General features: G+C 44.1%; 1 protein-coding gene across 4 annotated transcripts; it reads right to left on the bottom strand.

The window, feature by feature from the left end:
• Positions 1–23,477, bottom strand: nolc1 (nucleolar and coiled-body phosphoprotein 1). 4 transcript variants are annotated; one of them, XM_029702729.1, is made up of 15 exons: positions 23,200–23,477; positions 22,557–22,615; positions 22,179–22,333; positions 19,280–19,359; positions 18,174–18,288; positions 17,651–17,784; positions 16,916–17,033; positions 15,743–15,859; positions 15,467–15,562; positions 13,971–14,615; positions 8,976–9,740; positions 8,376–8,831; positions 7,854–7,978; positions 3,009–3,089; positions 1–1,504 (listed from the first exon to the last, which is right to left on the bottom strand). In XM_029702729.1, the coding sequence occupies exons 1-15, from the start codon at positions 23,410–23,412 to the stop codon at positions 1,346–1,348; spliced, it is 3,318 nt and encodes a 1,105-aa protein (XP_029558589.1). In that variant the 5' UTR covers positions 23,413–23,477; the 3' UTR covers positions 1–1,345. The 4 variants fall into 4 exon arrangements, with proteins under 4 accessions (XP_029558589.1, XP_029558574.1, XP_029558582.1 ...); XM_029702714.1 differs by having other exon boundaries at positions 8,376–8,834; positions 23,200–23,406; XM_029702722.1 differs by having other exon boundaries at positions 8,376–8,834; positions 19,280–19,356; positions 23,200–23,405.

Here is a 23,477-nt window from a genome sequence, read left to right as displayed (position 1 = left end):
TTGGAACAACTAAGTATTTTATTTAAGTAATAATAAGAAGAAAATAAGACTAAGGGGGTTTATAGGAATAGAAACAGGAAATTGAAAATGTACTAAATGAAAACAACTTGGGGTTGGCTGCTAAACCTCAGCAGCCAATGAACCACCAAACCAATAGGCTGGCAGTTTCACTTCAGCAGGAATCAACTTCACATCTGAAATGGCAGCGTATTCCCTACAGTACACTACTTACAACCAGTAGTGAACGGGATGCCATTTCAGATGTAACAGTAGGCACAACAGAATTACTTTATTTAGAAACTGAGTTTACCGTTTTCCGTTTCAAAATGTTTTGTTTCAGTATATCCTACTGAACATGACCCAGGAAGTATTTTTTTTAGACTGCAGCTTGTAATGACAGTTGGATGATCCCTGATACTCCCAGGCTAAAAACTTATACTGACATAAAACCTACAAAATCTAAACCGTGACAGCCCTACATGATACTGCAGGAGAAGAAAACGGGTACGTCCCAAACAGACTACATTGCAGTGGTTGAATCCTTATCCAGGCGTGAGATCTGGTAGGCCACTGCAATGTAGTCAGCCTGGAACGCACCCACTACGAAAGATTCACACCATAATAATCATACTAAAGAGAAACTAAAGAACATTTCATTCAACGATCAAACAAACCACAGGTCTGCATGTTCCATAAAAAAAGTCATTTTCCCAACAACACAAATCAAATGAATAACCCTTTCCCCGCAATGAGTCTGACGATGCAAACTGCAATATACAAGAAATAACAGAATTAACATTTACGACTGAAAAAAATAAATCACTGGACAGAAGGTGTAAGATCCAGGCTAACAACAAGCAACAGATTAAGGGGCTGAGAGAAAAAGCAAGAAATCTAAATTGATATTTAACTGAATTGGTAGCTTACTACTGCCACCTGGTGGCTATATGTTGTACATGAATCCTTTGTGAGCCATCCTGAAGGCCCAGGGAGACAGTCAAGACACCTCCCCTGCAGCCTTACCTGTGTGCCGGTGTCCTAAATGGCACCCTATTTCCTACGTAGTGCACTACATAGCAATAGGGTGCCATTTCAAGGAAAGCTAGTCTCCACTTCTACACCGTCATTCCACCATTAAGAAATGTGCATTTTAAAGGACTGGTTTAACAGACGCACAAACTAAAAATCACCAGCCAGTTATGAGTGCAGCAGTCTCAGCTCTAGTTCACGATCTTCAGCTCAGTCAGGTTGCAGCTGAGGGGGAGGTCAGACCGTCCTGGGTTCTCAGATAGTCCTGGGTCGAGAGGAGGAGGAAGAGGGGTAGTGACAAACAATGACTAGGTTCTCAGTCGCTGTCGAACTTGATGGAGTTGACGGACTGGGAGATGGCTCCTCCGCAGTAGCTACCCCTCTTCTTCTTGGTCTTCTCGTGGCGGAAGGACTTTCCCTTGGTGAAGCGGAGCACGTCATTGGCCCTCTGGCCCCAGTCTCCATCTGACCCGCGCTGAGGAAAACAGAGAGACAGTCAGAACCCGTCTAGCCAATAATGACATGATCACATCCCTGGCTGAAGGGTAGACGACTGTCCATTCATAACTACTGTACAGTTTTAGGATCAAGCACTGGAAATGAGTGCAAGATAAGGTGTGAACGATAAGGTTGGAATAATACAGTGAAATGATAATGCCCTTTTAGTGTTTGAAAAGATGTCCTGAAATTTCAGCCTGTTTTGGTAGGATGGAGTTTGTCTGCCTAGTGTCATCACAAGGCGGTACATTAGTTAATAGACCAATAAGAAAGACCGTTCCAAAGCTCTCTGACAATAACTCGTTTTCCCCTCCCAGCTAAATTCGTGATTGGGGGAAGAAAAAATAAATAAATAAATTTTTAAAAAATTGATAATTTTTTTTTTTTTTTAAATCGCTCTTTGCTATGAAGCGGTTTGTGTTTCTTTTTGACCATTTAAAATTTTAACCAATCACAGTAAGGTATTTAAATCAATACCTAGAAATGACTTGTTAGAGATAAAACATTTAAAAAAGGCCCTGCACTTGAGTGAATAAATATCATCAATGTTTCCACACACAGAACAGCAACGGTGTTTAAATGAAGGCCTTAGTACACAGAACAGTAACGGTGTTTAAATGAAGGCCTTAGTACACAGAACAGTAACGGTGTTTAAATGAAGGCCTTAGTACACAGAACAGTAACGTGTTTAAATGAAGGACTTAGTACACAGAACAGCAACGGTGTTTAAATGAAGGCCTTAGTACACAGAACAGTAACGTGTTTAAATGAAGGCCTTAGTACACAGAACAGTAACGGTGTTTAAATGAAGGCCTTAGTACACAGAACAGTAACGGTGTTTAAATGAAGGCCTTAGTACAAAGAACAGTAACGTGTTTAAATGAAGGCCTTAGTACACAGAACAGTAACGTGTTTAAATGAAGGCCTTAGTACACAGAACAGTAACGTGTTTAAATGAAGGCCTTAGTACACAGAACAGTAACGTGTTTAAATGAAGGCCTTAGTACACAGAACAGTAACGGTGTTTAAATGAAGGCCTTAGTACACAGAACAGTAACGGTGTTTAAATGAAGGCCTTAGTACACAGAACAGTAACGTGTTTAAATGAAGGCCTTAGTACACAGAACAGTAACGTGTTTAAATGAAGGCCTTAGTACACAGAACAGTAACGTGTTTAAATGAAGGCCTTAGTACACAGAACAGCAACGGTGTTTAAATGAAGGCCTTAGTACACAGAACAGTAACGTGTTTAAATGAAGGACTTAGTACACAGAACAGTAACGTGTTTAAATGAAGGACTTAGTACACAGAACAGTAACGGTGTTTAAATGAAGGACTTAGTACACAGAGCCGTAATGTGTGTTCTAGTAAGATGTGTTTTAAAGGAAATAATTACACAAATTGCAACTGAATCAAATTTGAGCTGGCCCCACTTTAATTTCTATAGTACATAGCGAGGGAAAGGGGAGGGTCGTTCTCACCTTGGCATCGAAGGAGTTGTCAGCCAGTCGGTTATCCACATCAATTTCCTCCTCTCTTATTCTACGAAAAGGTACATTGATCTTTAGGAGGGACAGATGGATCAAACAGGGAATTTAGGAGTCAAGTTTAGTCCATATTTGACACAATGCGCCACAATGACACAGACCAGTTAGTTCCACAATGCACCTCAGTTCTGTATAGACCCCAATAAACACATCTACCTGACACGTATACAGTGCCTCTGGAAAGTATTCAGACCCCTTGACTTGTTACATTACAGCCTTATTCTAAAATGGATTAAAATGGGTACCGGTACAGAGTCAATGTGGAGACTATATACAGGGTGTTACGGTACAGAGTCAATGTGGAGACTATACACAGGGTGTTACGGTACAGAGTCAATGTGGAGACTATACACAGGGTGTTACGGTACAGAGTCAATGTGGAGACTATACACAGGGTGTTACGGTACAGAGTCAATGTGGAGACTATATACAGGGTGTTACGGTACAGAGTCAATGTGGAGACTATATACAGGGTGTTACGGTACAGAGTCAATGTGGAGACTATATACAGGGTGTTACGGTACAGAGTCAATGTGGAGACTATATACAGGGTGTTACGGTACAGAGTCAATGTGGAGGCTATATACAGGGGGTACCGGTAGAGAGTCAATGTGGAGGCTATATACAGGGGGTACCGGTACAGAGTCAATGTGGAGGCTATATACAGGGGGTACCGGTACAGAGTCAATGTGGAGGCTATATACAGGGGGTACCGGTACAGAGTCAATGTGGAGGCTATATACAGGGGGTACCGGTACAGAGTCAATGTGGAGGCTATATACAGGGGGTACAGGTACAGAGTCAATGTGGAGGCTATATACAGGGTGTTACGGTACAGAGTCAATGTGGAGGCTATATACAGGGTGTTACGGTACAGAGTCAATGTGGAGGCTATGTACAGGTACAGAGTCAATGTGGAGGCTATATACAGGGGGTACAGGTACAGAGTCAATGTGGAGACTATATGCAGGGGGTACCGGTACAGAGTCAATGTGGAGGCTATATACAGGGGGTACAGGTACAGAGTCAATGTGGAGACTATATACACAGGGTGTTACGGTACAAAGTTAATGTGAGGGGCACAGGTTAGTTGAGGTAATATCTCAAATAAAATGTTATTGGTCACATACACATGGTTGGCAGATGTTAATGCGAGTGTAGCGAAATGCTTGTGCTTCTAGTTGACAACGCAGCAATATCTAACAATTCCACAAATACCTAACACACACACAAATCTAAGCGGTGAATAAGAATATGCACATATAAATATATGGATGAGCGATGAACAAGCGGCATAGGCAAGATGCAGTAGATGGTATAAAATACAGTATATACATATGGGTTGAGCAATGCAAGATATGTAAACATCATTAAAGTGACTAGTGATCCATGTATTAAAGTGGCCAATGATTTCAAGTGTATGTAGGCAGCAGCCTCTCTGCGTTAGTGACGGCTGTTTAACAGTCTGATGGCCTTGAGATAAAAGCTGTTTTTCAGTCTCTCTGTCCCAGCTTTGATGCCCCTGTACTGACCTCGCCTTCTGGATGATAGCGGGGTGAACAGGCAGTGGCTCGGGTGGTTGTTGTCCTTGATCTTTTTGGCCTTCCTGTGACATCGGGTGCTGTAGGTGTCCTGGAGGGCAGGTAGTTTGCCACCCGGTGATGCGTTGGGCAGACTGCCCCACCCTCTGGAGAGCCCTGCGGTTGTGGGCGATGCAGCTGCCGTACCAGGCGGTGATACAGCCCGACAGGATGCTCTCAATTGTGCATCTGTAAAAGTTGAGGGTTTTAGGTGACAAGCCAAATTTCTTAAGCCTCCTGAGGTTGAAGAGGCGCTATTGCGCCTTCACCACTGTGTGGGTGGACCATTTCAGTTTGTCCGTGATGTGTACGTTGAGGAACTTGAAGCTTTCCACCCTCTCCACTACTGTCCCATCAATGTGGATAAGGGGGTGCTCCCTCTGCTGTTTCCTGAAGTCCACAATTATCTTTGCTTTGTTGACGTTGAGTGAGGTTTTCCTGACATCACATTCTGATGTGCCCTCACCTCCACCTAATAGGCTGTCTCGTCGTTGTTGGTGATCAAGCCTACTACTGTTGTGTCGTCTGATGCTCTCATACTTCATTGTTACTTGACTCGAAGCGAGCATAGAAGTAATTTAGCTCGTCTCGTAGGCTCGTGTCACTGGTCAGCTCTCGGTTGTGTTTCCCTTTGTAGTGTGTTCTTGGGCACAGGGACTATGTTGGTCTGCTTGAAACATGTTGGTATTACAGACTCAGACAGGGAGAGGTTGAAAATGTCAGTGAAGAAACTTGCCAGTTGGTCAGCACATGCTCGGAGTACACATCCTGGTAATCCGTCTGGCCCTGAGGCCTTGTGAATGTTGACCTGTTTAAAGGTCTTACTCACATCGGCTGCGGTGATCACACAGTCTTCTGGAACAGCTGATGCTCTCATGCATGTTTCAGTGTTACTTGCCTCTGCGAGCATATAAGTTATTTAGCTCGTCTGGTAGGCTTGTGTCACTGGGCAGCTCTCGACTGTGCTTCCCTTTGTAGTCTAATAGTTTGCAAGCCCTGCCACATCCGACAAGCGTCAGAGCCGGTGTAGTACGATTCAATCTTAATCTTGTATTGGCACTTTACCTGTTTGATGGTTCGTCGGAGGGTATAGCGGGATTTCTTCTAAGCTTCCGGGTTAGAGTCCCGTTCCTTGAAAGCGGCAGCTCTAGCCTTTAGCTCAGATGTTGCCTGTAATCCATGGCTTCTAGATTGATGCACTTATTGATAAAGCCAGTGACTGATGTGGTGTACTCCTCAATGCCATCGGAAGAATCCCGGGACATATTCCAGTCTGTGCTAGAAAAACAGTCTTGTAGTTTAGCGTCTGCTTCATTTTATCACTTTTTTATAGACCGAGTCACTGGTGCTTCCTACTTGAATTTTCGCTTGTGAGCAGGAATCAGGAGGATAGAATAATGGTCAGATTTACCAAATGGTGGGCGGGGGAGAACTTTGTATGCATCTCTGAGTGTGGAGTAAAGGTGGTCTAGAGTTTTCTTTTTCCCTCTGGTTGCACATTTAACATGCTGAGAAAAATGAGGTAAAACTGATTTAAGTTTCCCTGCATTAAAGTCCCCGGCCACTAGGAGCGCCGCCTCTGGATGAACATTTTCCTGTTTGCTTATGTCGGTATTCAGCTCATTGAGTGCGGTCTTAGTGCCAGCATCGGTCTGTGGTGGTATGTAGACAGCCAAGAAAAATACAGATGAACTCTCTAGGTAGACAGTGTGGTCTACAGTTTATCATGTGATACAAAACTTCAAGACTTCCTTAGATATCGTGGACCAGCTGTTTACATAAATGCATAGGCCCCCGCCCGTGTCTTACCAGAGGCTGCTGTTCTGTCCTGCCGATAGAGTCTATAACCCGCCAGCTGTATGTTCTTAATGTAGTTGTTCAGCCACGACTCGGTGAAACATAAGATATTACAGTTTTTAATGTCCCGTTGGTAGGATAGTGTAAGAATATTTTGAAGATAAATACACAACGCAGAGGACCTAAGGCCTAGATTTAATGATCAATGGAAAGTATTTTTTTTCTGTAATAGGAAATTATTGATCACTGGGTCAGATACATGGCAGGAATTTGTCCAGGGATCGAGCCTGAAATAGGATACTTGTTATTTGGCCATTGGCCCAGTTTTATTGCAAGGAATTCTAATTGGTCACTTACAGGCTAGGGCTGGGTTATAAATGACATCCTGTTCCTTTGTTCTGTGGAGAGAATCACTGAGGACAGGGGAGCATGAACATCTACCTCCCCGCATGATTTGTTCTCTTTGAATAAACCTATTTACCTCCCTCTGATTTGCTTTGGGGTCTGTGTTACTGAATAATAACATCAACTGCTAACAATAGTCTTGAGCGGAGCTCATCCATTTTGTTATCCAATGATTGCACGTTAGCTAAAAGGACTGATGGTAGAGGGGGATTAGTCAAGGCACCCCGACCTACGTTCCCGATATCTCAGTCTCTTCTTCGTGAGAAGGACAGGGATTAGGCCCATGTCGGGTGTCTGAAGCAAATTTTTCGTCTGACTCATTTAAGAAAAATAATCTTCGTCCAGTACGAGGTGAGTAATCGATGTCCCGATATCTAGAAGCTCTTTTCCGTCATAAGAGACAGAAACATTACGTACAAAATAAGTTACAAATAACGCTTAAACACAATAGCACAATTGGTTAGGAGCCTGTAAAATGGCAGCCATCTCCTTCAGCGCCATCTGTCAGCACACAGCCAAGACAACGCAGGAGTGGTCTTGAAATGTCCTTGAGTGGATAAACCTGAAAATAGCTGCGCAGCAATGCTCCCATCCAACCTGACAGAGCTTGATAGGATCTGCAGAGAAAAATACTTATGTATAATTTGTTTTTAATTTCTTTATCTAAATTAGCAAATATGTCCAAACCTGTTTTTACTTTATCGTTATGAGGTAGATTGACGAGGGAAAAAAACAGTTTAAATCAATTTTAGAATAGGGCTGTAACGTAACAAAATGTGGAAGTAGTCAAGGGGTCTGAATACTTTCTGAAGGCACTGTATATGCCAGAAAAGTATCTCTGTGGTACAGAAATGCAACATCTATTTCTGTATACTAATAGTCTGACACCGTGTTAAAGTTTATTTACCATATACAACAAATACTGAACCAAACCAACAAATGATAAGTATTAAATAGTTATACAAGCCAAGCGCTAGCCAGTCTCTTCTGTTCTCACCTTCTTAGAGACTTTAGGGAACGTCTGTGGTGTTGTTGTTGCTGCCTTCTTATTTTTAGGTGTCGTTAATTCTTCCTCATCCTCTGAGGCCTCTCCATCCCTTTTTCTCTTACCGTTTACAGTGCCTGTGGAGGGAGAGAAGAGGGATAATGAGAAAATATCCGTCAATCTATCTGGTTAGAAGAATTTAAACTAACCCAATAACCAATTTAAAAAAGGGCAATACAACTATAAAACAATGGAAACAATTCAAACAAGGATGACTTTTCAAGTAATTGAATTGTAGCGTGATAATTAGCCTTGCTACAAAACATGGGCCATTTTTCCTTCTCTTGGTGAATGGCTCCAATATGTAGGCCATTAAGATAGCACTCAACACGATACAGTTGTACTAAGGCTTATGAGGCATTTAAAAGCTATAATTGTCAAGAATCAAATTTGTAAAGATCATGAATTTAAAATGCCCATTGAACAGTTCCCCAGGTTCCAGACTGTACCTTTTTAGTGGCGTTCAACACTCACCGTTAGCGATGGGAGTGGTGACTGCTGCTGGTGCTTTCACCGCCACCTCTTCTTCAGAAGAAGAGTCATCTGATGAGCTGCTGGCCTCCTTGGTTTTAGGTCTGGCTGCTGGGGTGGTCTTGGGGGTGGCAGCAGGGGTGGTTTTAGGTCTGGCTGCTGTGGTGGTCTTGGGGCTGGCAGTGGGTTTCACAGCCTTTTTACTGGCCTCTTCCTCAGAGCTACTCTCCTCGGAAGAGGAAGACTCGGCAGCCTTGGTTGGTTTTGTTGCCTTGACTGCGGAGGTGGTTGCTTTGGGTGTAGCTGGCTTTCCATTGGTCAGAGCAGGCTTAGCGGGCGTCGTCTTGGCGGTCTCTGTCTCCACCTCCGAGTCGGAACTGTCGGAAGAGTCTGAGCTGCTTTCGGCTGCCTTTTTAGCTGAGGCTGGGGTTGTAGCCTTCACTGCTGCTGGTTTGGGTGCTGCTGCAAGGTTCAAAGTTCAATTTAGTTGTCATATGTATAAAAACACAATGGAATGCTTAAATCACAAGCGAACTCGAAATATGAAAAAGAGAAAAAAATAAGCCTACACAAGTATGAAAGAGAATGTGTGAATCTTCTTACCCTCTTCATCACTGGAGTCATCTGAAGAGCTGCTGTCCTCCTTGGCTTTAGGTCTGGCTGCTGTGGTGGTCTTGGTGGTGGCAGCGGGTTTAACATGCTTTTTACTGGCCTCTTCTTCCTCAGAGCTACTCTCCTCGGACGATGACGACTCTGCAGCTTTAGCCGGCGTCTTGACGGCAGGACGCTTGGCTGCAGGTTTTGTGGTGGTCTTTTTGGCAGCAGCAGCCTGGTCCTCCGAGTCCGAGCTGTCTGAATCGGAGCTGCTCTCGGCTGCTGCCTTGGCTGGGGCTGATTTAGTCACCACTGGGGTGGCTGGTTTAGAGGCTGATTTAGTCACCAGTGGGGTGGCTGGTTTAGAGGTAGGCTTGTTAGCTATGGCCTCATCCTCATCTGAGCTAGAGTCGGAGTCTGAACTGCTCTCGGCTGCTTTAGTAACCGGGATGGCTGGTTTGGAAGCTGATTTAGGAACAGTGGATGGGGTAGCCTTCTTAGCTGGGGGTTCGTCATCTTCAGAAGAAGAGTCGGAGTCCGAGCTGCTCTCCGCTGCAGCTGCTTTAGTAACCGGAGTGGCTGGTTTGGAGGCTGGTTTAGCAACAGAGGCTGGGGTAGCCTTCTTAGCTGGGGGAGCCTTCTTAGCTGGGGGTTCGTCATCTTCAGAAGAAGATTCTGAATCCGAGCTGTTTTCTGTAGCAGCCTTGGCTGGGGCCTTGGGGGCAGCTGCAGCAGGTTTAGCTGGTGTCTCGTCCTCAGAACTGCTGTCAGAGTCTACAGGACAGACAGGTGCGAACAATACAGCATTTTAAATGGTATATTCAGTTAAATAATGTGAGTTTGTTTGACAGTCTAAGCCAAGACCTAAATTCTAATCCCCCACTCCCTAGTGCAATGTAACACTTAACTGTGTTTTTCTGTGGACAAGGGGGGAAAATATTTCCCCTAAAAAATTATTCAGCGCCCAACAAAGAGCAGAAAAATATTTCTTAACAAGACAGCTTTATCTGGTGTCAGACTGAAATGTATTCAACTGGTGCAGAGTGAGAACAGAAGCAAAACTGAGGACAGGGACATCTATAACCTCCCAGCATATATCTATGATTTGTCCTTTTCAAATAAATACAAATGTTCTCCCCCTGATTTGCTTTGGTGTCTTTGTTATTGAATAATAACATCAACTGCTAACACCAGTTAGTCGAGGTTATTGGAACATGTAGGTAAAGTTAGTGACTATGCATAGATTATAAAACAGAGAGTAGCAGCAGTGTAAAAGAGGGCACTGGAAAGCCCTTTGATTAGCTGTTGTGGAGTCTTATGGCTTTGGAGTAGAAGCTGTTTAGAAGCCTTTTCGCCCTCGACTTGGTGCTCCGGTACCGCTTGCAATGCGGTAACAGAGAGAACAGTCTATGACCAGGGTGGCTGGAGTCTGACAATTTAGGGCCTTCCTCTGACACCACCTGGTATAGAGGTCCTGGATGGCAGGAAGCTTGGCCCAAGTGATGTACTGGGCCGTACGCATTACCCTCTGTAGCGCCTTGCGGTCGGATGCCAAGCAGTTTCCATATCAGGCAGTGATGCAACAAGTCAGGATACTCTTGATGGTGCAGCTGTAGAACTTTGAGGATCTGAGGACCCATGCCAAATCTTTTCAGTTTCCTGAGGGGAAATAGTAGTGAATAGGGCACAACAAAGCCTATCTTGGTGTGCTTGGACCATGTTAGTTTGTTGGTGATGTGGACGCCAAGGAACTTGAAGCTCTCAACCTGCTCCACTACAGCCCCGTCGATGAGAATGGGGGCGTTCTCGGCCCTCCTTTTCCTGTAGTCCACAATCTCCTTTGTCTTGATCACTTTGAGGAAGATGTTGTCCTGGCACCACATGACCAGGTCTCTGACCTCCCTATAGGCTGTCTCGTCGTTGATCAGGCCTACAACTGTTGTGTCATCGGCAAACTTGGTGTTGGAGTCGTGCCTGGCCATGCAGTCATGAGTGAACAGGGAGTACAGGAGGGGACTGAGCACGTACCCCTGAGGGGCCCCCGTGTTGAGGATCAGCGTGGCAGATGTGTTGTTCCCTACCCTTGCCTCCTGGGGGAGGCCCGTCAGGAAGTCCAGGACCCAGTTGCAGGGGCAGGTGTTAAGTCCTGGGGTCCTAAGCTTAGTGATGAGCTTTGAGGACACTATGGTGTTTAACACTGAGCTGTAGTCAATGAATACCACTCTCACATAGGTGTTCCTTTTGTCCACGTGTGAAAGGGCAGTGTTGAGTGCAATAGAGATGAAACCTGTGGATCTGTTGGGGCGGTATGCAAATTGGCGTTGGTCTAGGGTTTCTGGGATAATGGTGTTGATGTGAGCCATTACCAGCCCTTCAAAGCACTTCATGGCTACAGACGTGAGTGCTACGGGTCGGTAGTCATTTAGGCAGGGTAACTTCGTGTTCTTGGGCACAGGGACTAAGGTGGTCTGCTTGAAACATGTTGGTATTACAGACTAGAGGTCGACTGATTACGATTTTTCAACGCCGATACCGATTATTGGAGGACGAAAACAAAACCTATGCCGATTAATTGGCCGATTTTAATATATATATTTGTAATAATGACAATTACAACAATATTGAATGAACAATAAACACTTAACTTAATACATCAATAAAATCTATTTAGTCTCAAATAAATAATGAAACATGTTCAATTTGGTTTAAATAATGCAAAAATAAAGTGTTTGGAGAAGAAAGTAAAAGTGCAATATGTGCCATGTAAGAAAGCTAACGTTTAAGTCCCTTGCTCAGAACATGGGAACATATGAAAGCTGGTGGTTCCTTTTAACATGAGTCTTCAATATTCCCAGGTAAGAAGTTTTAGATTTTAGTTATTATAGGACTATTTCTCTCTATACCATTGGTATTTCATATACCTGTGACTATTGGATGTTCTAATAGGTACTTTAGTATTGCCAGCCTAATCTCGGGAGTTGATAGGCTTGAAGTCATAAAAAGCGCAATGCTTGAAGCACAGCGAAGAGATGCTGGCAAATTCACGAAAGTGCTGTTTGAATGAATGCTTATGAGCCTGCTGCTGCCTACCACCGCTCAAATCATAGACTTAATTATAATATAATAACACAAATACGAGCCTTAGGTCATTAATATGGCCAAATCCGGAATCTATCATTTCGAAAACAAAACGTTTATTCTTTCAGTGAAATACGGAACCGTTCCGTATTTTATCTAACGGTGGCATCCCTAAGTCTAAATATTGCTGTTACATTGCACAACCTTCAATGCTACGTCATAATTATGTAAAAATCTGGCAAATTAATGACGGTCTTTGTTAGGAGGAAATGGTCTTCACACAGTTCGCAACGAGCCAGGCAGCCCAAACTGCTGCATATACCCTGACTCTGCTTGCACAGAACGCAAGAGAAGTGACTCAATTTCCCGAGTTAAAAGAAATTCATGGTGGCAGGCAATATTAACTAAATATGCAGGTTTAAAAAATATATACTTGTGTATTGATTTTAAGAAAGGCATTCATGTTTATGGTTAGGTACACATTGGTGCAACGACAATGCTTTTTTCGCGAATGCACTTGTTAAATCAACACCCGTTTGGCGAAGTAGGCTGTGATTCAATGAGAAATTAACAGGCACCGCATCGATTATATGCAACGCAGGACAAGCTAGATAAACTAGTAATATCAACCATGTGTTGTTAGCTGGTGATTATGTTAAGATTGAACTTATCTTATAATAAACAATGCTTGCTAGCAACTTACCTTGGCTCCTTGCTGCACTCGCATAACAGGTAGTCAGCCTGCCATGAAGTCTCCTCGTGGGGTGCAATGTAATCAGCCATAATCGGTGTCCAAAAATGCCGATTAACCATTGTTATGAAAACTTGAAATCGGCCCTAATTCAATCGGCCATTCCGATTAATTGATCGACCTCTTGCCAGTTGGTCAACGCATGCTCAGAGTCCACGTCCTGGTAATCTGTCTGATTCTGCGGCCTTGTGAATGTCGACTTGTTTAAAGGTCTTACATCGGCTACGGAGAGCGTGATCACAGTCATCCGAAACAGCTGGTACTCTCATGCATGTTTCAGTGTTACTTGCCTCGAAGCGAGCATAGAAGTTATTTAGCTCGTCTGGTAGGCTTGTGTCACTGGGCAGCTCTTGGCTGTGCTTCCCTCTGTTGTCTGTAATAGTTTGCAAGCCCTGCCACGTCCGACGACCATCGGAGCTGGTATAGTACGAATCGATCCTAGTCCTGTAATTAAGCTTTCCCTGTGTGATGGTTCGTCATTCTTAAAAATGTAAGTACGGTCACTGTGGGGACGACGTCCTCGATGCACTTATTGATGAAGCCAATGACTGATGTGGTGTACTCCTCAATGCCATTGGAGGAATCCCAGAACATATTCCAGTCTGTGCTAGCAAAACAGTCCTGTAGCTTAGCATCTGCGTCATCTGACCACTTCCTTATTGAACCATTCACTTGTGCTTCCTGCTTTAATTGTTGCTTGTAAGCCGGAATCAGGAGGATAGAACTATGGTCAAATTTGCCACATGGAGGGCGAGGAAGAGCTTTGTACATGTCTCTGTAAAGGTAGTCTTGAGTTTTTTTCCCTCTGGTTGCACATATAACATGCTAATAGAAATGAGGTAAAACTGATTTGAGTTTCCCTGCTTTAAAGTCCACGGCCACTAGGTGCGCCACCTCAGGATGAGCTTTTTCCGGTTTGCTTATGGCCACAGAGGGGTCCAACCGGCGAGAAAGAGTCGCAATTTACTGGATTGTTTAACGTTTTTGGTAACATAACCCGTGTATAATAGTAAAAAAGTAAATTTGTCTCTAACCCGAGTCACAGATCTGTTTGTGGCCTCTTGCTAACTCATTCACTGTGACAGATGAATTGGCAAGACTGCACAAACAGATCTGGGACGCATTGTAAAATGACTCAGTCCATCTTACAGCCTATTGTATTAAATCGGTCTTACCAGAGCTGGAAGGGTCGGATTTCTTAGCTGGGGCCACCTTGGCTGGGGTGACCTTGGCTGCTGGCTTTTTAGCCTCTTCCTCATCTTCTGAGCTTGAGTCAGTGTCCGAGGAGGATTCAGCAGCCTTGCCTCGGGTCACGGTAGGAGTCGCCTTAGCTGGTGCTACTTTCACTGTCCCCTCTTCGTCATCCTCGGAGCTCGAGGAAGAGGAGCTGTCTTCCACCACCTTCACAGTAGCCTTGGCCCCCGCTACAGTCACAGTCTTGGCCCCCTGCTCCTTTACCTCTGCCACCGTTACTGCTGCTGTGGCTGGCGCTACTTTCACAGTCTTCGAACCCTCCTCCTCCGAGCTGGAGTCTGAGGAAGAGTCTTCCTTGGCAGGGGTAACCGTTATTTTGACAGCTGTGGACTTAACCCTTATTACTACTGGCTTCTTAGCCTCTTCTTCATCCTCAGAGCTGGAGTCGGAGTCTTCTGCTGGGGTAGCCTTAGCCGGGGTAGCCTTAGCCGGGGTAGCCTTAGCCGGGGTAGCCTTAGCCGGGGTAGCCTTAGCCGGGGTAGCCTTAGCCGGGGTAGCCTTAGCCGGGGTAGCCTTAGCCGCTGGCTTCTTTGCTGCTTCTTCTTCTTCTTCTTCAGAGCTGGAGTCTAAGAAGAACAAGAGAATCAATGAAACTGTTCAGTTCCACTTTAAAATCAAAACACCTCAACTCAGGTAAAAAACAGTTGGAATAGTGGCTCATCATTTTAAAAAAAGGACAGGTTGCACAATATATTTCCACAAATCTAGTAGTATCACTCATGTTAGCATGTGGCTAGCTATAGCTATCATCAGCCAACAACAGAGTTTTAACCAGTTTGGTTATAGAGGTTCAATGTCTACTATGCTGGTAAAGGTAGACCTTGTTTTCACAGTAAAAGAAATGTGCTGAACTGCTAGTAAGTGAAGTGTTTCACGGCTGCTAGTGGTTAGCTAGTAAAGGTAATCCAGCAGCAGTGGAAAAGATGCTATGTTAAAAGCCTGCGTGTTTGCGTAAGTGATAAAATAATGTTTTAGCTGATAAAGAATAAAGAAATCACAGGATATGGTCAAACGATAAGTTGGTTTTATTCAGAGTGCCAAAATATGTTGTTGTTAAAACAATAGACCTCAGGATGTGGGTCTTCACCGTTTTGTGTGGACAGTGGCTTCCCTCCCGCTAGTGTAGTGGTCCTCTCTTTACGTCACTTTTCCCAACACGACTTCCATCAAATTCATATAAAATATACATTTCTACCGAAATACAAAGGTATAGTGATCTATCATTTTGGGACTTTTAGTTTGAAGGATGTAAACAAATCAGAACGTTGAACAGCAACCTAATTCTTCAATTTTCCCTTTCACCTGTCTGAAGATATACAATGTGTCGTGTTTACCATTGCTCTAGTCTAGAACCTTAAGAACCAAGATCTACAACAGATATAATCTATTGCCTTTAAAAGCTAGGTCCAGAACCTACCTGTGCTCTCAGAGCTGGACTCTGCCTTCTTAGCAGCTGCAGAAGCTTTGGGGGTCACAGTCTTGGCCGGGGTGGTTTTGACTGGGACTGCTTTAGCTGAGGAGAATAACAAGGTGTCAGATACCGGGATAGCACTCAGGGACAGTTTCCCCAGACTGATGTAGCTGGTCTTGGACTACAAAACACTTCATTTGAGTTTAGTCTTAAAATAACCTGTGTCCGGGAAACCGGCACCTAAGTAGCGGTATCACTTGGGAAAATAAATAGTAGTTTTACTTGGCACTTTCTTCTTCTTCTTCTCCTCCTCCTCATCATCACTGCTGTCTGAGGAACTACTGTCCTTAGCAGCAGGGGTCTTAGCTGCAGCAGAGGGTGGGACAGCCCTGTAAGCACCTACAGACACAGAGACAGACAGAGACAGACAAAGGGGCATCAGCCTCTACTAATCACATTGAATTCTAAATTGACCCTCAGACACTCCTGTAGATATGAGGACTGGATAGGTGGAAGCAATATGGCCAAGAATCCAATCAGCACATCAGATTACCTAAACCTATCAGATCTATATACCGTAATTTCCGGACTATTGCGCGCACCTGAATATAAGCCGCACCCATTGAATTTTTTAAAAAGTATTATTTTGAACATAAATAAGCCGCACATGTTTATAAGCCGCAGGTGCCTACCGGTACATTGAAACAAATGAACTTTACACAGGCTTTAACGAAACACGGCTTGTAACAAAAATAAATAGGCTTTAACGAAACACGGCTTGTAACAAAAATAAATAGGCTTTAACGAAACACGGCTTGTAACAAAAATAAATAGGCTTTAACGAAACACGGCTTGTAACAAAAATAAATAGACTAACGAAACACGGCTTGTAACAAAAATAAATAGGCTTTAACGAAACACGGCTTGTAACAAAAATAAATAGACTAACGAAACACGGCTTGTAACAAAAAATAAAAAATTTGCAGTAAACAGTAGCCTACCAAGAAAGTCATTGGTCACCATCTTCCTCCTCCTGTGCACTGAAACCACTGAAGTCATCTCCTTCGGTGTCGGAGTTGAATAGCCTCAGAATTGCTTCATCCAATATTGGATCGTTTATTGTCGCTCTCGTCACTGTTTGACCTTAACCGTTCGGCAATTTCATTGGCCTAATGAAAGCTTCATGCCGCCAAAAAACTGAGCACGTCAGAGAATGTGTTTTTTTGGAGAGAAAAAAATTTGAAAGCGGGAAAAATCCATATATTGTTTAAGCCGCGAGGTTCAAAGCCTGGGAAAAAAGTTGCGGCTTATAGTCCGGAATTTACGTTAGGTGGTTATGGGATCACTCCCCTCATCAGAGTTAACACAGGCATAGATAAGATGCTAATATACCCAGAAACACCTGGTAAGGTACTATGATGAACATACGCCTGGTGTACTACTAGACAACCACACCTGATTTTGTCTTGTTGCTGGGAGAGGCCTCCTCTTCATCTGACGAAGAGTCGTCACTGCTGGACTCGGCGGCCTTAGCTGGAGGGGTCTTGACAGGGCCAGGGGGTTTCACCGGGGTCTGTTGGGAGAGACAGTCAGTCTAGGAGGTAAAGGCATCACTAACTACATTGTAGACAGTCTGAAGATATAGCTGCTGTTCATGTGGTTTTAATTATCCTCGAGGACGTGCTAAGACAAGACATTTTAAAAATCCCACCAAATATGAAGAGTGCCTTGGTATTGTAGTTCTAATGTGTACATTGTAGATTTTTCATGAAGATGTGTAATGGCTTAGTTTTACAGTTGACTGAGTCTTTTCATTCCCCCCCAAAAAACACATTTACGCCACAATATATAGCCAATGTTCCTTCTTCCATTCCTGCATCGTATGACCGTGGCACACAAGACTGGTTTGTCAGATCAAGAAGATACTGTACCACGCCTAGGAAGGGAGACTGTCACTGACAACACAGCTCCCATGGTAACGTGGACGCCTGTCCTGTGAGTCCTGGGCACATATTTACAAATAGTCTCAGAATGGGACTACTGATGTAGGATCAGGCCCCTTCTGTCAACCAACCTTTAGTCGTTACGATCTAAAAGGCAAAACTGATCCTAGATCAGCTCTCCTCCACTGAGAGGCTTTTTGAATACACCCCCGGTGAAAGGTTGTGTGTTGTGGATCAGTTTCAGTACCTTAGTGGGCGCCTCGTCTTCACTGGAGCTGTCCTCACTACTGCTGCTGCTCGCAGTCTTCTTCTGAGCTGCTGCCTTAGGGGTCACGGCTGCAGCCTTTCCTACCTTAGGGGTCGCGGCAGGAGCCTTTCGTTCTACAGAGCAAGAAGAACAGTCAGCAAGACGCCACACAAGGACAGTCAGCAAGACGCCACACAAAACAAGTAACATCCAAGAAGCAACTACACAATGAGGGAAACCAAGCTTATACAAATATGGGATCATGTGTGCATGGTTGTAAAGCGATTGTCTTGGTCAGGTCTCCGTCTAAAGAGATTCCATGTCTCAAGGGACTTCATGGTTGAACAAAGGTTAAATGTAGAACGTTTGAGGTCATACGCACATGGGTGCTGGCCTAAAGACACTAGAAAGTAATCTGACGGAGATCCTTCTGGATCAAAACGTTGTCAGTAAAGGTGGCAAATGGGAACATATTCAGTGTGCGGGCCTTCCTGTTCATTCCAGAAGGTTAAAATGTACTTACTAGCTGCAGGAGCTTTGGCCTCATCTTCAGATGACTCACTGCTGGAGCTGGAGTCCTTTTTCCTGACTGCTGACACCACAGGGGTCTTCACTGGGGCTTTGGCTGCTGCAGGTTTCTGTTAGCAGAGAAGAGGAACAGAATTAAAAAACATGCTGCAAAGAACAGACCTACCCCACACCTTCTTTATAACATAACCAACGTCTCACCAGCAAGATGCCTTCATCAGGACATGCAGAATCTTCACCAAGCCCCCCATATTGCTCTGTTAGAGCCTATGGTCAGCCATTATAGCAAATCAACAACATTGATATTTTATTTTATTAGGATACCCATTAGCTGACAACAATGGCGACAGCTAATCTTACTGGGGTTCTACACAACGAAAAAGACAGACAATAGACGTTTAGTTTACATACATTTAAAAACATTAACATGTAGATTGTGTGTGTATCTATCAGTTCCACATACATGTCAGTACATACACACAACCAGTAGGTCACATGTCAGTACATACACACAACCAGTAGGTCACATGTCAGTACATACACACAACCAGTAGGTCACATGTCAGTACATACACACAACCAGTAGGTCACATGTCAGTACATACACACAACCAGTAGGTCACATGTCAGTACATACACACAACCAGTAGGTCACATGTCAGTACATACACACAACCAGTAGGTCACATGTCAGTACATACACACAACCAGTAGGTCACATGTCAGTACATACACACAACCAGTAGGTCACATGTCAGTACATACACACAACCAGTAGGTCACATGTCAGTACATACACACAACCAGTAGGTCACATGTCAGTACATACACACAACCAGTAGGTCACATGTCAGTACATACACACAACCAGTAGGTCACATGGGGGGGAAGAGGCGTTATGCCGTGATGTGTTGCTTTATCTGTTTTTATAAACCAGGTTTGCTGTTCACTACATAAGATGGAAGGGAGGTCCATGCACTCATGGCTCTGTATAATACTGTACGTTTCCTTGAATTTGTTCTGGACCTGACCATAGATCATATGGTTAGGGATTTTAACATAATAAAACAGAAGATGAATTGTAAAACATAGCTCATGTACCTTTGCTACAGCCTCCTCCTCGTCACTGGAATCATCACTGCTGCTGGAATCTGATTTAGCAGGGCGTGGAGCCTTGGCTGCTAACAAAAACACATCAAGAAACCGTTAAAGGTAGAATCAGCAAAATGACGTTGCCACGAGCAACACCGCAGATAGAGATTAGCGAGATGCAAGCCTTTGCTCTAACAGCACCTGTTCACGATTCACTTCACAACGTCGTAGCCAGGGTAACAAAACAGCAGACAAGTTGAGCTTCCCGCTTCAACTCTCTTTGTGGATGCGAAAATCTACCCAATATGCTGTTTACATATCTCCGAATCCACCTTTTCTTACCCCCCTTTTCGTGATAGCCAATTGATAGTTACAGTCTGCAACTCCCATACGGACTCGGGAGAGTCAAAGGTCGAGAGCCGTGCGTCCTCCGAAACACAACCCAGCCAAGCCGCACTGCTTCTTGACATTTCACGCTTAAACCGGAATCAAGCCGCACCAATGTGTCAGAGGAAACACCGTACACCTGGCGACCGTGTCAGCGTAAATTGCACCCGGCCCGCCACAGGAGTCGCTAGTGCGCGATGGGACAAGAACATCCTGGCCGGCCAAACCCTCCCCTAACCTGGATGACGCTGGGCCAATTATGCGTCGCCTCCGGGGTCTCACGGTCGCGACACAGCCTGGTATCGAACCAGGATCTGCAGTAATGCAGCTAGCACTGCCGTAGACCGCAGCACCACTCGGGAGGTGCCTCCGAGTCTACCTTTAACTGGATAAAAAGGTCAACTCTGTCCATCAATGCCATGGCAATGTAGGATATTGGTTTAGGGGCAGCTGTTCCCAAACTAGGGGTCGCGACCCCATGTGGGGTTGCCTGGTATGAAAGTTGGAGAATTTCAAAAATCCTTAAAATACACACACACAGTAGCAGTCAAAAGTTGACACACCTACTCATTCAAGGGTTATTTATGTTTACAATTTTCAACATTGTAGAATAGTGAAGACATCAAAACTATGAAATAACACTTTTTGGTTACTACATGATTCCATGTTTGTTAAACAAATCAAAATATATTTTAGATTCTTAAAAGTAGCCACCCTTTGCCTTGACAGCTTTTCACACTCTTGACATTCTCTCAACCAGCTTCATGAGGTAGTCACCTGGAATACATTTCAATTAACAGGTGCTCCTTGTTAAAAGTTCATTTGTGTAATTTTTCCTTCTTAATGCGTTTGAGCCAATCAGTTGTGTTGTGACAAGGTGGGGGTGGTATACAGAAGATAGCCCTATTTAGTAAAAGACCAAGTCCATATTATGGCAAGAACAGCTCAAATAAACAAAGAGAAATGACAGTCCATCATTAATTTAAGACATGAAGGCCAGTCAATCCGGAAAATGTCAAGAACTTTGAAAGTTTCTTCGAGTGCAGATGCAAAAACCATCAAGTACTATGATGAAACTGGCTCTCATGAGGACCGCCACAGGAATGGAAGACCCAGCGTTACCCTCTGCTGCAGACGATAAATTCACTAGAGTTACCAGCCTCAGAAATTGCAGCCCAAATAAATGCTTCAGAGTTCAAATAACAGAATCTCAACAGCCACTGTTCAGAGGAGAAGGCGTGAATCGGGACTTCATGGTCGAACTGCTGCAAAGACACGGCTCAGAAGAAGTAAAGGGGAGAGGGGGATACCTAGTCAGTTGTACAACTGAATGTACTCAACTGAAATGTTCTGGCTCAGGTATTACACTATAGGGCCAACCTGGACCATAACGTTCTGGCTCAGGTATTACACTATAGGGCCAACCTGGACCATAACGTTCTGGCTCGGGTATTACACTATAGGGCCAACCTGGACCATAACGTTCTGGCTCAGGTATTACACTATAGGACCAACCTGGACCATAATGTTCTGGCTCAGATATTACACTATAGGGCCAACCTGGACCATAACGTTCTGGCTCGGGTATTACACTATAGGACCAACCTGGACCATAACGTTCTGGCTCAGATATTACACTATAGGACCAACATGGACCATAATGTGCTGGCTCAGATATTACACTATAGGACCAAACCGGACCATAACATTCTGGCTCGGGTATTACACTATAGGACCAAACCGGACCATAATGTGCTGGCTCAGATATTACACTAAAGGACCAACCTGGACCATAACGTTCTGGCTCAGATATTACACTATAGGGCCAACCTGGACCATAATGTTCTGGCTCAGATATTACACTATAGGGCCAACCTGGACCATAATGTGCTGGCTCAGGTATTACACTATAGGACCAACCTGGACCATAACGTTCTGGCTCAGATATTACACTATAGGACCAAACCGGACCATAATGTGCTGGCTCAGATATTACACTATAGGGCTAAACCGGACCATAACGTTCTGGCTCAGATATTACACTATAGGGCTAAACCGGACCATAATGTGCTGGCTCAGATATTACACCATAGGGCTAAACCGGACCATAATGTGCTGGCTCAGATATTACACTATAGGGCTAAACCGGACCATAACGTTCTGGCTCAGATATTACACTATAGGGCTAAACCGGACCATAATGTGCTGGCTCAGATATTACACTATAGGGCTAAACCGGACCATAATGTGCTGGCTCAGATATTACACCATAGGGCTAAACCGGACCATAATGTGCTGGCTCGGGTATTCTCTCTTGCATTGTCCTTTCCATCATTGTTCCAGGCCAGGCCAGTATAACTCAATTCAGCAGTGTGGCTCAGTTGGTAGAGCATGGTGCTTGCAAAGCCAAGGGTTTGATTACCGCCGGGGCTACCCATACAAAAATGTATGCACACACTACTGTTGCTTTTGATAAGTCTCTGCTAAATGGCATATATTAAAAGGACAGATGAGTGCGTACCTGTGGGTGCAGCCTTGGCAGCTACCGCAGCTTCCTCCTCATCACTGCTTGACTCCTCACTGGAGCTCTCTGCAGTCTTTGCCTTCTTAGCAGACGGACTGTCACTGTTTTCTGGACCGATGGGCAGCGCCTTGCGTTTCTTAGCTTCGGGAGACCTGAGAAAGGAATGGCAAACAGAGCAGTGTGAGGCATTAAAAAATAATTGTAAGAAAATGTTAACTGTTGGTAAGTGCACTTAATGGTTTATCCCCACAGTCATAGACAATGGCTCTGGGAAGATGAGGTTGGATTGAAAATATACACGTCAGGTCATTCTCGCCAGCCACGTTGTTGGGTGACAATACATTCAAGTTAAGTTACTGACAAGCGTGTACTTACTTTACCCAGAAGTTAAAGATGTCAAGAAGACCAGCAGTTTCTTTTTCATCCTGGGGTGGCTGTTGCAAAGGAAGAATCATTCACATCAGCCATTTTATCTTTGCAAGTACATGAAAGACATATTGAAGAGTATTATTCGAACGAGTAAAGTTTTTGATTATGTATCAATGTTCCAACAGCAATAACCATTTCCCAATAAACAAGATTATGCCTGACATGTTAATCTAGCTAGTTAGTTAGTTATAGGGTACACACACGGTATTTCTTAGCCTGCTGGCTAGCCAGACAGACAGACATTTTACATTTTAGTCATTTAGCAGACGCTCTTATCCAGAGCGACTTACATTTCATACATGTTTTTTCTGGGCTGTTTTATTCAATCGTTCAACGTTTAACTTGCTAAGCTATCTAGTTGATGGCAGTTGAAGAAGCAAAACATCCTACAAGTTGAATATGTAACCTAACATATTTAATGGGTATTCTAATAAAAATAAAATATAATTATTGGTGGGTTGGAGTCACACGTGTTCTCTCGGCACGGCGTGTACCTCCTGCGTATCCAGGCTAACTCACCTAGCTAGCCGAGCGGTACACCACAACATTGTCAACAGCTACTAAACGGAGTAGGGAATATGTCACTTACCACTTTAGCTTGTTTGATGAAGTGTTGGGCGGCCTTGGTAAACTTGTTCTCCAGTAGAAATGAATATACATGTTTGTAAAGATCACTCGGCACGGAACTTTGCTCCGCCATTTTCACCAGAGGCTCGTGTGGAAGAAAATCGCCGAAGTCGCATGCGCAGCGAAACGCTGTCGCGCGATAAAACGTCACAAAAAAAACCCCGGAAAAGCACATCTGTAAAACTCAAAGATCTTTATTTTGAGACCGATAATCATTTAGTACTCAAAACTAGTCATATT

The sequence above is a fragment of the Salmo trutta genome, chromosome 2 (genome assembly GCF_901001165.1).
Source record: "Salmo trutta chromosome 2, fSalTru1.1, whole genome shotgun sequence".
NCBI classification, from domain to species: domain Eukaryota; kingdom Metazoa; phylum Chordata; class Actinopteri; order Salmoniformes; family Salmonidae; genus Salmo; species Salmo trutta.
The sequence above is the reverse complement of the archived record's forward strand: the minus strand, read 5'-3'. Positions and strand labels throughout refer to the sequence as shown.

Bases quoted from the DNA above. Each gene is read 5' to 3' on its own strand.
- nolc1 (XM_029702729.1), bottom strand. From the start codon at position 23,412: ATGTGCTTTTCCGGGGTTTTTTTTGTGACGTTTTATCGCGCGACAGCG. The intron at 15,860-16,915 runs GTGTGGTTGTCT...CTGTGTCTGTAG, and splicing joins CAGCAACAAGACAAAATCAG to GTGCTTACAGGGCTGTCCCA. The intron at 9,741-13,970 runs GTAAGACCGATT...TCTGTCCTGTAG, and splicing joins ATCCGACCCTTCCAGCTCTG to ACTCTGACAGCAGTTCTGAG.